Here is a 14334-nt window from a genome sequence, read left to right on the forward strand (position 1 = left end):
TTGCCTTGAAGCAGGAAGGTTCCATGTGCTGGTGCCTCCGTCCCCTCATACAGCCTGCTGTATAGCTGATAGGCAAGGCAGGATCACCTGGAAAGCCTTTCTGCCTGAGGAAAATGGGGGAGCAGGAGGCATTATCATCCAGAGCATCTCATAGTTGTAAAGAGGATGTGTGAAGGTTGTTTTGAGGAGTGATGTGTAACTTTGTGCATGAGTGAAATGCACTTCCAGTTTTGATTAATTTTTTTAAATGCCCTAGGACGGTCTTCAGGAACACTGTGCCAAATAACACAGATTAGTAGTAATTTTAATGGTGTTGCAAAGTATTGAGTGTTTCACTCTACTTTTTATGTTTCCTCTTTGTGGTGCTGTTTGTAGGTTATTTTATCTGATGCTAGTGCTCCTGGTGAAGGTGAACACAAAATCATGGATTACATACGAAGGCAAAGAGGTATTTTTTGCAGTTTCTACAGTAAAAGGTGTATCTACTGGTATTAGTAAAAGTGGGCTGTTCAATGTGAATAGATCTACTTTTTCTGAATATTTTTATGCAAAAGTGCATAAGTAAAACAGATGTGAAAAAGGTGTAAAGAGGTTTTTTTTGATGAATCATAAATACTATAGTGGTTTTAGAACATTAGAATCATAGAATCATAGAGTTGGAAGAGACCACAAGGGCCATCCAGTCCAACCCCCTGCCAAGCAGGAAACACCATCAAAGCATTCCTGACAGATGGCTGTCAAGCCTCTGCTTAAAGACCTCCAAGGAAGGAGACTCCACCACACTCCTTGGCAGCAAATTCCACTGTCAAACAGCTCTTACTGTCAGGAAGTTCTTCCTAATGTTTAGGTGGAATCTTGTAGTCTGAATCCATTGCTCCGTGTCCGCTTAGATACAGTACAGTATTAGAATTAAAAACATAGAGCAACTTGGAATGAAATATTGACCTTTAAAGTGGGAAGGAAGGAGAGTGTGGGGAAGACTGGCAAAGACCTGCTCCAGGGCCTGCTCCAGTTGGGCTTTGGGCTTAATCATCATGAATTTGGAATCTGATTAAATGGCAAACAATCATTAAATATATTGGCAACTACAGGTACTCATATTATCTTGTGAATCACCCTGAGATCTTTTGATGAAGGGCGGTACAGTCGTACTTTGGTTCTTTAACAGAATTCAACTCCTGGAACCATTCGAAAACCAAGGTGTGACTTCCGATTGGCTGCAGGAGTGTCCTGCAGCCAATCAGAAGCTGCACCAGATGTTCAGCGTCCAAAAATCATTTGAAAACCAGAACAGTCACTTCCAGGTTTCGATTGTTCGGGAACTAAGGCATTTGAGATCCAAGGTACGACTGTATATAAATCTAAATAAATAGTATTCTGGTGAAAAGGCCACTAGGTCTGCCAGTTTTACCAACTTTCTAATTCTGTATTGCCTTTCTGACCTCTTGACTGTCTATTGTGCTTTTGCAATTTATTTATTTATTTATTTATTTTATTTATTTATACTGTACCCCTTCCTACCAAAAGAGCCAAGGGCAGCATATGTAATTCCATTCAGCATTAGAGGTCACCAATGAGTCTTCAGTCTAAGAATAATAAAATGAGTCCTTCTGCCTAAGAATAATAAAATGTATTTAACATTTCTTTCTTGTTTGCTTTAGCTCAACCGAATCATGATCCAAACACTCATCACTGTTTGTGTGGTGCTGATGGTAAGTCCATTTCTTAGTTTTCTCCCATTAGTAATTATTCTAGAGGTCAAGTGGAGAATGATGTGTATGGGTTGGTACTGTGCATGCTGAGTAAATCACATTTGTAAAAGGTGGTAATGCCATCTTGGGGTCTACAGTTATATTTTGGAGGTTACTAAGGTTGTTAAAAATCTTATGTCTACATAATTAACTTATTTGTAATTGCTTAGAGCTTTTATTTACAATTAGTTGGTTGGCATCTGTCTGTTTTGGAAGACAGTGGAGGAGTACACCTTTGGGTGTGAAGTCAAACTGTTGGAAGGTAACAGTGTCTGCTGTGGCTCTAGAAACCAATACAGGAGAGACATGTTTTATTGCATCTGGGGCAGAAGAAACCATCCAGTTGTGCTGTTGCAGATGCACCAATTCTTCTTTCTGCGCTGCTCTCAGCAATCATTTCTCCTCTGGACACTGGTGTAGATACTGGACACTGGTGTAGATACATGACCTGACTCTTTTCAGGTACTGCGGTCATCTGTAACGGATTCTCACATGGTGTGGTTCATACTGCCAGCCTTCATAGCATGTTTGCAAGCATCTTTGTAAACACACGGTTTGCCAATGGGTCTGGTGCCTGAATTTACAGTTAAGCAGTACTGTATACATATTCTGTTATGAAAAATAATAATATTATACTGCTAATTGACATACAGTGGTGCCTCGCAAGACGAATTTAATTCGTTCCGCGAGTCAATTCGTTTTGCGAAAAATTCGTCTTGTGAATCGCGGTTTCCCATAGGAATGCATTGAATTTTTTTTTTGCCCATAGGAACCCATTAATTAAATTTCAATGCATTCCTAAGGGGAAACCACGATTCGCAAGACGGATTTTTCGCAAAACGAATTCGTCTTGCGAGTCACCTTCAGATCGCAAGACTCATTCATCTTGCGAAAAATTCGTCTTGCAGGGCATTCGTCTTGCGAGGTACCACTGTACTTGGTTTTGTTTGGAGGATCATCTGCATTGGCCATTATTGTAGTTACTTAGTATTTGATTTTTGCTTTATTTCTTTTATAGCTGACCTAATTATGTTGGGATTGGCTACACATGAACCAAACTTTACTATAATTAGAGAAGAATTTAAGCCTAATAAACCGAAGCCATGTGCTCTTTGCAACCAGTTTGGACATGAAGTTAAGGACTGTCAGGGTCTGCCAAAAGAAAAACAAGGGGAGGTAGGTTGAACAGTTTACTCACTTTCTCAAGAGCCAGTGTGTTATGCAAGAGAATGAAGTGATAGGTTTGAATGAAGGAGACTCCTGTTCAGATCCTTCCTTAGCCATGAAGTCATTGTGTGGCTTTGAGTAATCACTGTCTCTCAGACTAACCTTGCAGGTTGGCAACAAGGACGTACTGAAACCCATTCTCAACTATTTGTAAAGGAAGGAACACAAAGCAGGATTAATTTCCTTGAAATAAATGTGGTCTAACAAATTATGGGACTTGTGGGGAGGGGCAAATCAATTCAGCAGAAATGCCAAAGTGCATTTAAATATCGTGCAGCAAAATGGGAATGGGATGACAGATTAGAGTCAGAGCTGCAAGTTTAGACTTTATCCCCTTGATTTCAGAAACAGTCCCAGATACTTACTTGAGAATAAACTCAATTGAGTACAGTGAGACAGTGGCATTCCGAAACACACCTTTCTAGAGCAAAGGACTTCGTGAATTTAGTAGGACTTAGTTCTGAATAAACATGCTTAGGCCTGTGCTGTAGGAGAAGGTACTCTAAAGTAAAGCTTACATTCATACAATTTTTCTCTTTTGTAGCACGATCAATTTGCGGATTGTCCTCCTGGTTCGGAACAAGAATTTATCTTTATTCGCTTATGTGTTTTGAGAGAAGTAAGTAATATTAGGATATGTTTGAACTAAGGCTGTAATCCTATGCAGTGGGTCTCTGAGGAACGGCTTAGGGAGCTGGGTATGTTTAGCCTGGAGAAGAGAAGGTTAAGGGGTGATATGATAACCATGTTCAAATATATAAAAGGATGTCATATAAAGGAGGGAGAAAGGTTGTTTTCTGCTGCTCCAGAGAAGCGGACACGGAGCAACGGATTCAAACTACAAGAAAGAAAATTCCACCTAAACATTAGGAAGAACTTCCTGACAGTAAGAGCTGTTCGGCAGTGGAATTTGCTGCCAAGGAGTGTGGTGGAGTCTCCTTCTTTGGAGGTCTTTAAGCAGAGGCTTGACAGCCATCTGTCAGGAATGCTTTGATGGTGTTTCCTGCTTGGCAGGGGGTTGGATTGGATGGCCCTTGTGGTCTCTTCCAACTCTATGATTCTATGATTCTAGGACGTGTTAAATACAGTGAGACTAACTTCCAAGCCAATGTGCACAAGTTGCCATGACAATCAAAAAAATTAATTCTGGCAATCGGCCAGGAGAAGCTATGTGTCTTGCCCTTTGTTTTTTGTTGGCTACCAGCATTTTCCCTGTTAAGCAGCAAAAGGTGGTTTCAGGACATGCTGCTGCTGAATTGTCTTACATTTAATCCTGCCCTGCCTACTCTTCTCTCGTTCCCCTGACTGAGCTGGCATTTTGAAACATTACTTCTATTAGTCAGCTTTGTTCAGCTACCATACAAGGGTTTTGTGTCTTGCTTCTCCAGAGAGTCTTGTCTTCAAGGTCTTTCTCAGTTCCCAGCCTTTGCTCTCTTCTTCGCAGCTGGCACCTCTCTTTCACGCACCCCACTTTCCATCTCAGAAAGGAGGGGGAAATGCAGAAGTTTTACAAGGGCTCCCACATTTTGTTCTTCAGAGGCTGATAAAGAAACAAAAAAAGATGAACTGGTTGTAATGTATGCTGCTGCAAAGGAAAAACAAAAATCTGGAGTAGACTTTTTTGTGGCATGGAAAGATCATGTTCCTAGCCTTTTTAGCCATGACAAACAAGTTAGAGGGAAGGAGAAAATTTTAATTTTGCCAAGCTTCTGGAGGTGAATTTGGGGGGGAAAAAACAGGCCTGGGGTTTTTGGAGGGTGAAATTGTTGGGGGAGAACATTATTTAATTTCAGAGTTATTCAGGAATTCCAATTTGTGGGGAAAGAGTATCTATGCTAGATTCTCACCTTAATTCTGTGGGAGAGACGGATTGCACTTGCTTGATGGAAATGGCTACTTACCTGAATCTGTAATGGATGGAAAGAGATAAGCATTTTCCATATGCTCTGATATGGTAGCCATGGTAGTCTAGGCAATACAGTCTTGCTTTATTACTGCAAGGCATTTTTTGTGAGTCCAAGCTTAAGGCTGGTCTGGAAGCTGCAGCTGCTGCAGAATGCTGGTTATTTACAGCATTTGACATCACTTTTGAAGAACTTGCTACTGGGCCACATTTAAGGTGCCCTAAGCAATTTCGAACCAGCCTGCCTGAAGGGTCACCTTTCTCCTTACATTCTGCATATTCTTTGAGGTGGTGGGGGTTATTGTTTTGACTGTTATTATGGTTTGTATTTTGTATTTTTATACTGTAAACTGCATTTGGAACGAAGTGGGACATTTAGCATAGCAGTAGCTTTATTGTGGACTTGATGGCCTATCAGGCAAGTTTATGTGCCCCACTTTGAGAATTCCCTCGATTTAGTGGTATATAACTTTATGTATAAATAACTACACACTAACATTTTATTTCTAGGAGCATCTGTAGTAATGTGTTCCATTTCTCTCTCTCTCTCTCTTAAATAATTCTAGTATTTGGAAAGAGAGCTAACGATGGCCAGTTTGCCTTTCACTTTTGATGTTGAAAGAAGTATCGATGACTGGGTTTTCATGTGTTTCTTTGTGGGAAATGACTTTCTTCCTCATTTACCCTCCTTAGAGATCAGGTATGGAAAACAACATTATATGCAAAGTTATTTGATGTGGTGAAAGGTTGTACAAAAAAATGTTATAAGAACGTGTTTAGGTGTCCAAAAGACTTTCGGCACTTCCTGTGCAATTCCCCCCTGTTTTTCAGAACCAATAGCATACCATAACCTTGTTTTGAAAGTTCCTTCAGTTTCAAAAATTGTTTGCTATGTGGCATAGAGTGGGGGTGATATTTGAAAAGCAAAAGCCTAAAGCCCTCTTTGGTGTACAACATTTGGCTTTTAGATTTAAGGCAACCCTTACCACAAGCTGAATGTGTGTGCTGTCTCTGTTTTCCTTAAAAACAAAACAAAACTGTTTTTATTTATTTTCATGGTAGAGAAGAAATTTTTTGAGGAAACAATTGTTACAACAGTAAACAACAAATTACAGACTTTTATCATGCCATGTGTTAAAGTTTCATTTGATTCCTCTAGAGTTCACGCCACATTTTCCCGTGAGTGTGGGTAGATTCCTGCCAGTCTTAACAATTTATGTATTCAATAAACATTTGCCATACATTATAAAAGGAATATGGATTGTGTTTGCCCTCTACCGATCTCACCTGGCATGCTAGTTTCTCAGGCAATGCTATGTGACCATACTCTGTTATACCAAGATTTGTAACAATAAAACTTGGTGGTTATGTAGCAATTCCAAGTCTTCAAGATGTGCCATGTAACAATGTTGCCTTGTTCTAGGAACCTTACACAACTCTTCTCAACCTTGGGTTCCCAGATGTTGTTGGACTACAACTCCCACCACCCTCAGCTGGCCAAGGGTGGTGGGAGTTGTAGTCTGGAAATGTCTAGAGATTGGAGGTTGAGAAAAGCTGCATAGGGTGGTGTTGTTATCCCCTGCCAATAGGAGCGGATCAAGAATGGTTTTAGACACAGGAAAGTTGAGATTCCTGCATTGCAGGGGGTTGGACTAGATGACCCTGAGGGTCACTTCCACCTTTACAATTCTGTGGTTTTGTAATAGGGCTTTAGCTGTTCCAAACTTATTAACTACAATTGGTTATCAAGTGTGTGTGATTTGTGAGGCTTTTAAAATGCACAACTTCATATAAGTAATTACTTTGTATTGTTTATATTTATCCTGCACATTACATTGAGCCTTCTTGAATGCCTGATTCCTCTGTGCCATGAACTGGGCCTGGGCTCATTCACTCCCAGTTCAGTAGCAAGCTTGCCCTGTCGTGTGCGGGTGGTTGTTGGTGTTTTGCCTTTATAGTACAGGTGATTCAGAAGTGCTTTCTCCTAAAGTTGAGTTTAGAGGGGTTTTCCAGACCCCTGCCCTTTCTAGTTTCCCATAAAATAATTATAACAACTCTAATGAGTTAGGCTGTTGCCCAATTAAAACCTGTTTTCTAGTGAACTTGTGCTGCTTGCCCAGGAGAGTAAGGGTGGGATTCTCTCTGTCACTGAAGGAAATCATTCATGGGTTTTCCTTGTCACCAGTAATATTCATTATGGGAAGGAATGACAGCAGGCACTCTGTGAGATCAGCACTAGTTCACAGATTAGTAACTAAATGCTGGTTCAGGCTGTGTGTGTACAACATCCTGTAAAATGTCTAAATGAATTCATTTATATTTGTTTCACAGGGAAGGAGCAATTGATCGTCTAGTGAACATATATAAAAATGTTGTGCACAAAACTGGGGTAAGCCATCTCACCCAGCCCAGCCCCAATTTAATCTTGTGGAACTTTAGGAGAAGGAAAGATAGTTACAGTTCTGTTTTAATATTTACAGGGATACCTTACAGAAAATGGTTATGTCAACTTGCAAAGAGTGCAAATGATCATGTTATCTGTTGGAGAAGTTGAAGATAATATTTTTAAGAAGCGAAAAGATGATGAGGTAAAAGAGTTCCTGTGACATATTTATTGTATATCTGTGTTTTATAGAGAATAGTTTAATTTAATTTAATTACATTAATGAAAACAGTGAGTGCGGTTGGTGTTACTCTAAGGTAAAGGGACCCCTGACCATTAGGTCCAGTCGTGACAGACGCTGGGGTTGTGGCGCTTATCTTGTGTTATTGGCCAAGGGAGCCATTTACCTTCCCGCTGTATTTATCTACTTGCACTTCGTGCTTTCGAACTGCTAGATTGGCAGGAGCAGGGACCGAGCAACGGGAGCTCACCCCATCGCAGGGATTCGAACCACCGACCTTCTGATCGGCAAGCCCTAGGCTCTGTGGTTTAACTCACAGTGGCGTCCCTTGGTGTTACTCTAGTAAAAAATCATATTTTAACCAGAAACATTAGATGATAGTTTGCCTCTGTAAGCTGTCGATGAATGTGTGTTGTATCTGGGGTTTAATGTTTTTAAACCAGTTCTGTGAGGAAAGGAAAAGAAACAGGAGCCATGTTGGCCCATATGAGAGGGGGGGGGGGAGACAGCAAAATAACAACAAAAATAATAAATAAGTATGCAAACCTTTGAGTTGAACAGAATACTTGTTTCACTTGAATGTGAGGGGGGAATGCAAAAACAGAAAAAGATAGTTGCTGGGCAGGGTGCTGCAATAAGACATTCTCGGACAAAGAAGCAATGGTAGCTGTCTTACAGCAGACCTCAACTTCAGCATCCAGTCTGTAAAAGACCTAGTAAATATGAAAGCTTGCACGTTGCTTTGTGATTGACGGTGATACGTTGGGTGTGGAGTGTCTATGTGTGTTATGTGGTAGGAAAGCACCTGTAGATTTAAATAAACAAGTGGGTACTCATAAACATTTTTATGAGTGTTTTAGTTGGATTCCAGTTTTGTTTTGTTTAGAACAGCAGCATTTTCGTAGCAGGAAGTAGGGAGTTCTGCATATGGCAAGTGTGAATAATTGTCTGAGCGTTTTATTTTCCAATAAATAACCCTAATAAATATTTTTGATGTTGTTTTTTCCATGTAGTTTGTATGGCACACAGTTCTAATATCTTATTTCTTCATTTTAGGAAAATTTCAGAAGAAGGCAGAAGGAAAAAAGAAAAAGGATGAAAGTAAATATAGAGTTTCTAGCCCTGTTGTTTTTCAGTGCAACATCCTGATTTAAGACAAATATATCAGTTAGGGTAAAAACAGCTCTAATATGGTTAGTTATTTATGTAAGCCAACTTCTTGACCATTTTGAGTTAAAATGTAAGCTCAAAATAAATAAATAATGCAGTTTTTTTTTTGCAATACCCATTCTATCCCAAATCACAAACTACTCTTGAAGTTTTTCTTGGACACGTAACATGGGGGCCTTTGAGAAACATGCCTAGTGCTTCATTAGGCTCATGGAACTAGCTGAACAATTATTTAGATCTCAGCTAATAGCAAATGATCCAGACTCCAAATAACAACTATGTGCATGGCCAAGAACTCATCTGCCCCCCTAAGATCTTTGACTTCTTTTCTTCTCTTAGTAGCAAATCTCACACACTGCATCTGGACCTACTTTCAGTTAGGAAATAAGAGTCGAAACACCATGTAGTCTTTACAGTAGATTTGTCTTCCCATCACTCTCATATCCCTGCTTTAACGCCACCACCTTCCTCACAATATGCCACTTGGATTAATAGCAGCTTATTCTAAGGCCAGGTCTCATATTTGATGTGAAGCTTGTCAGAATTGTCTAGAAACACTGATGTTCATGACTCAAATGTCTTCTTATATACATAAAAATATAAGAATGTTGCCATGCTGAAGTTTGGTTGGCTGCTGACAGGTGGCATGATGAACCAAGGCATGGCAAAACTCCAGTGACACTACTGACTGCCTATCTCCTTTGCCCCTGGACTGGTGAAAGGGAAAGTCCAAGTCTTTTGCCCCTTCATTTCCCACTCCCCTACTTTTGCCACTGCCGGGAGGGAGGCAGAGAATGAAGGAGAGAGAGTGTGTTTCCACCCTTGCATCCTGCTGTTTCCTCCCTTCATCTGCCCCCATCCTCCCACCCCGCTACTGCTGCCACTCATGAGAAAGAAGCCTCAGGCTTCCCTCGGTGGCAAGGAGGTCTGAGGGAGGTTGGTAACCTATTGGGGGGGAATGGGGTGTTGGGGTGAAGTGTAAATGGAGCTTGGGAAGAGGGTGGCAGGTGGGCGAGATGGGCAAGGGAAGTGAGTAGGGGGGGGCAGGCCCTTTTATGCTTAGGATTGTACTGTTACTCTCCTGATTAGATTTGGAAATGCACCCTGTGACAGATGGCTAGCACATCTTTAGATTTTGGTTCTAAGCTTATTTCATAGATGTAACACTTGTTCTGTTCTCGACAACTGTTCTAGTAATGGAGATAACATAGTGACAAAACTGAAGCACTTTAACCAATCTACTAAAACAAGTGGAAGCGTTGGATAAAATGTATACTGCTACGTACTTATTTTATCAGTGGGACCCCTAGGTTTTTGTGTACAGAATTGCAGCCTCTGCTGAGTCTCAGTATTCAAGATAATGCCTGGAAAATGATGATAAACATTTCTGCTAATGTGTGTCTGCTCATCTAGAGGGAACAGCATTCTATGCCTGGTGGCCAGTTCACCCCACAACCTTTGGGGAGGGGAAATAGAGGAAGTCATCAACCAATCAATAATCCAAGACATGCAGCCTTTGAAATGAGAATGCAGGACAGACAGAGCACTGTAAGTGATTGATCTGAATTTTGTTACAAGCATAGAAGTAATGACTAAGTGAGTTTATAGACTTGTGGCTTATTAGTGGCTCAATTTCATTTCTGCAGTGAATCTCTTTTAAGTAGAACTTAAAGTTCTTTTAAATAGCTGCTTATACTGTAGGTAAGCAACTGTCTTCTTGAACTTCACAATACTTGTCACACCCTATTTATTTATTTGAAATATTTATGTTCAACCCTCTTGCAAAACCTCAGAACAATTATTAAAATAGCTGACTACTCAGAACATTGTAAGCAGCTGAATAGGCCTGTTAGCACAAAAACATTTTCAAGAGATTGCAGGGGGTTAGAATAGATGAACCTTGTGGCCCCTTCCAACTGCAATTTTATGATTGTATGAAAGTGAGGTGCCTGAGAATTCCAAAGAGAACACAATACTTTTGGTTTCTGTTTATTGTAGTTTTCTACTGTGAATATTTATTGTTTTTGGCACAATGAAATATCATTTATTTCCTCTTTTCCCACCATTCATCCAAAAATCCCCATTTTCTAATTTTACCTTTGCTCCCTTGTTCCTAGAGGTTAAACCCAGGGTGAGACCAGGAATTGCCTTTGTCTCCTTACCATGTGCCTCTGTTTGTGCATGTGTTTGTATGCAAACATTTGTTTTAAAATGTTTAACATGCGTTGTTTTTTTAATTGTTTTGATGTTTGCTGTCCTGGGTTCCTTTGAGAGGAAGGACTGGATAGAAATTTAATCAATCAGTCAATCAGTCAAATTAATGAACTCTTGAGACATACACATACACACCCCAGTTTCATGTACAAGGAAGTTTGCTCCATATGTGTGGAGCCAAGACTGGTATCTTCCAGCACAAATTTCCACTGTTTACTTGAAGTTAAAACAACATATATGCACTTTTAATGGTTTTAACTGATAGATGTGCCTAATAAAATTGTAACAAATAAAGCAGTCTTCAGCTATGTTTTGTTGGGGGAGCAGGATCTCTAGTGGCATGTTTTCCTCCTCCTTTTAAACACAGCAACTCTCCCTGCCTGCCATATCACAATCTGCTTTTGAACACACACACACACAATGGCTTTTTACATGGAATGAAATGCTGCTTACTCAAAGCCACTTGGGTGCCTGGAACTAGCTTGTACAATGTACATGATTCTTTTGGATCCCAGCTTCTGCACCTCAATAAAATAGATGGTTCTCTTTTTATTTCTTTATGACAAAGCCATTAATTTTGTAAGTGTAATGAAACCTTTTTCCAACTGTCTGCATGACAACTACACCCCCAGACTCCTTCAGCTTCTCCTAATACGAGTTTCACCTCTGATGGTTCACCATCTCCAGCAGGAGGAATTAAGCGGAAACTAGAGGACAGTGACAGTGAACCTGAGCCTGAAGATAATATCAGGTGATACATTTGGTCCTTTGTTAGTGAATTGTCAAAAGGGATGTTGCCTCATTATTACTGTTTACCCTTTATCTATAGTACCTTCTAATGCTTTTCCATGATCTTTTTATCCACCAATAATTAATGTGGAGGGTTGGGATACTCAAGAAATTCCAGTGAGATGTGTAGGCTATAGCTGTTAAATTTTAAGTGTCTCCATTAGTATGCATGAAGGTTTTCGTCCAAAAAGCTACTACTCCCTTTGAGACTCAGCACCAGATTGGCTAGAGTTTCAATATTCAGCTCAGCCACTGTGAGCAGAATGTCATTGTTTTACAGCATACATGAAACTGTTTAACTCTTAAAGTTCTACAACCAAATCTCTTTACTTAAGGCTTTACTTCAGCTCCTTTGGGGAATGGGATTATTGCTAAAGGATATACTTTTTATGCTCAAAATTCCAGTCTAAAAACCTAGCAGCTCCAGTTTAAAAAGCCTCAAGCTGGAAGCCTCTGACTGTCAGGGGAGACAATATTAGCCAATTATTGTTGACCAGTGGTTTGATTCTGTATAAGACAGCCTCATGAGTTCATATATTCTTCCCTGTACTCTTAAATATGTCAGAAATTGTGCCATGGATCCAAAGTAGCACAGAGTCACTACTGCTGGTATATGGGCACCTCTTACAGCAACTCCCCTCTAAAATGCTTTCCAAAAGCTGGGGGATTCTCCATAATAGCTTTTAATGGGGAGCCTGTAGTTTTTTTGGAGGACTGATGTACTCTTTTGTGCTTGTACACAGGGTGAGGGGGTTGGGTTCAGAAAATGTATTTTAATATACATTCTTCACTGTTAGGTTAGCTGCTTCCAAGAGAAAGGATATTAGTTCCACAAGCAAAATTTGGAGCTCCTGTTTCCTTCAAATAGCACACAGTTGTACTTCATGCTCACAACAAAACTGTGTGGTAGCTTAGGCTGAGAGATGATGAGTTGCCCAAACTCTCCACCTGCCACACAAATGCCATGGTGGAGCAAGGCCTGGTGAGTGAGATCCAAAGAAGCTTCTTGGCACACGCTGGGGAAGGAGGGGTTTCCCTTCCAGCTGAATCTGTTTCTTCTACAATGTGCCAGAAGGGTCTCTGTGAACCTCTATAAAAGCTTCTTAGTAAAGGGGGCTGCAGAAGGAAGAGGGGCCTGAAAAGCCTCTGTTTGAAGGCCCTTAGATCCCAGTCTATGTGCACTCATATGTTTGGCTAACAGGAAGGGAATGAAGGAAAGAATGAGAAAGGGAGCTATGTTACCTACCTCTTAAAGAGTTTTCTGAGGCCAACAAAGGTGTGTGATGCTGTTATACTACTTAATCTTGTATTAAAACAATTTTTAAAATTGAATTGTATATTATTTAAAGTCGTGTTATACAAAAAACAAAAAACAAAGCTTGAATTGTTGTACAGGTTATGGGAAGCTGGCTGGAAACAGCGCTACTACAAGAACAAATTTGATGTTGATGTCGCTGATAAAAATTTCCGTCAGAAAGTTGTACAGTCTTATGTAGAAGGGCTTTGCTGGGTTCTCCGGTACTATTATCAGGTACTTATTATCCTTCATTAAAATTTATATTTTCCCACAAATTTCAAAAAACTTTGTTTGCTTGTCTCCCAAATAATTTAATAAGGCTCAGCAATGGCATAATAAGAGGTACAATAGCCTGTGGTATAGCATTGCAGGTATAGAATTGACAGAGGAGTATGCAAAGACCAGAGTAGGTTTTCATTGTAAATCTGGATATTTAGACACAGAGGAGAACCTGTGACATTTTCATTACTTACTTGAAGCTGTCTTCATGAAATTGATTTTAGTAGCCATCTGTTGTTGTTTTTTTAAAAAAACTATTATAATGTTTAATTCTGTTAGTTATATTGAGCTCTTTAAAGCTTAATAAAGCAAATCGTAATGTTGCAATGACGTTTTACAGCAACTTTATTTTGGTAAAAACCTGATATTATGAGTGATCAGTCCGGAGTGCAATTATGTTATCTTTCTACAGAAGCATATTGAAAAGTTTAGATTGAGATTTGGGGCAATTATAATGCACTGCTGTTGTGTGTGTGTAATGGTCAGAAATGTTTCATTCAATTGGAGTCTGAAGAAATGTTTAACAATAGATAACGAAGGGTAGTTCTTGTAAAGACATTAATCACATTTAAATAAGATGCCCTCACGCCATGGCCTTCTCTCTCTCTGCCATAGGGTTATGTTGGGGTAGTAGATTTGGTTTAGATCCAGGCATGTGATTTGGACGTTTTTGGTGTTTGCTTTGAATTAGCACTTAGTGTTACTTTTGTCTGTATGATTTCTCAAATCACATCTGATGCCATTGTTTTTTGTAACTTCAAACTTCTTTAATATAAAATGAATGTGTTCTATGATTTCATGGGGACATCCCTTTAAACCATGGTTTAACACAATATAAATGAGCTGAACCTCTTCTGAGGTTCATATGCTCCTGCTTCCCTGCACAACCTTGCCTCTTGTTTGGTGTGGGAGGCATCCACTGTGGGTGTGCCTTTTCCAGCCACCCAGAAAGCAAGGATGTGGTCTAGATTTTTTTTCTTTATCATTTCTCCTGCTGGTGGCTCCTCAGTTCATTTCTACCCTTTCCAGCATAGAAGTTGGGTTCCTCTCCCCATCATTCTTAGCTCAGGCCTCTGTTTT

General features: G+C 39.9%; 1 protein-coding gene across 1 annotated transcript in view; it reads left to right on the plus strand.

The window, feature by feature from the left end:
• The window catches only part of XRN2 (5'-3' exoribonuclease 2), a 61122-nt gene that overhangs the window by 22339 nt on the left and 24449 nt on the right, over positions 1-14334 (plus strand). Inside the window, exons 7-17 of the mRNA XM_035101263.2 lie at positions 376-448; positions 1662-1712; positions 2770-2927; positions 3523-3597; positions 5448-5581; positions 7213-7270; positions 7362-7469; positions 8562-8606; positions 10089-10223; positions 11522-11640; positions 13074-13209. Coding sequence (XP_034957154.1) covers positions 376-448; positions 1662-1712; positions 2770-2927; positions 3523-3597; positions 5448-5581; positions 7213-7270; positions 7362-7469; positions 8562-8606; positions 10089-10223; positions 11522-11640; positions 13074-13209 — 1092 coding nt within the window. The remainder of the gene's footprint in view (positions 1-375; positions 449-1661; positions 1713-2769; positions 2928-3522; positions 3598-5447; positions 5582-7212; positions 7271-7361; positions 7470-8561; positions 8607-10088; positions 10224-11521; positions 11641-13073; positions 13210-14334) is intronic.

Source organism: Zootoca vivipara, chromosome 8 (genome assembly GCF_963506605.1).
Source record: "Zootoca vivipara chromosome 8, rZooViv1.1, whole genome shotgun sequence".
In the NCBI taxonomy this organism is placed as follows: Eukaryota; Metazoa; Chordata; class Lepidosauria; order Squamata; family Lacertidae; genus Zootoca; species Zootoca vivipara.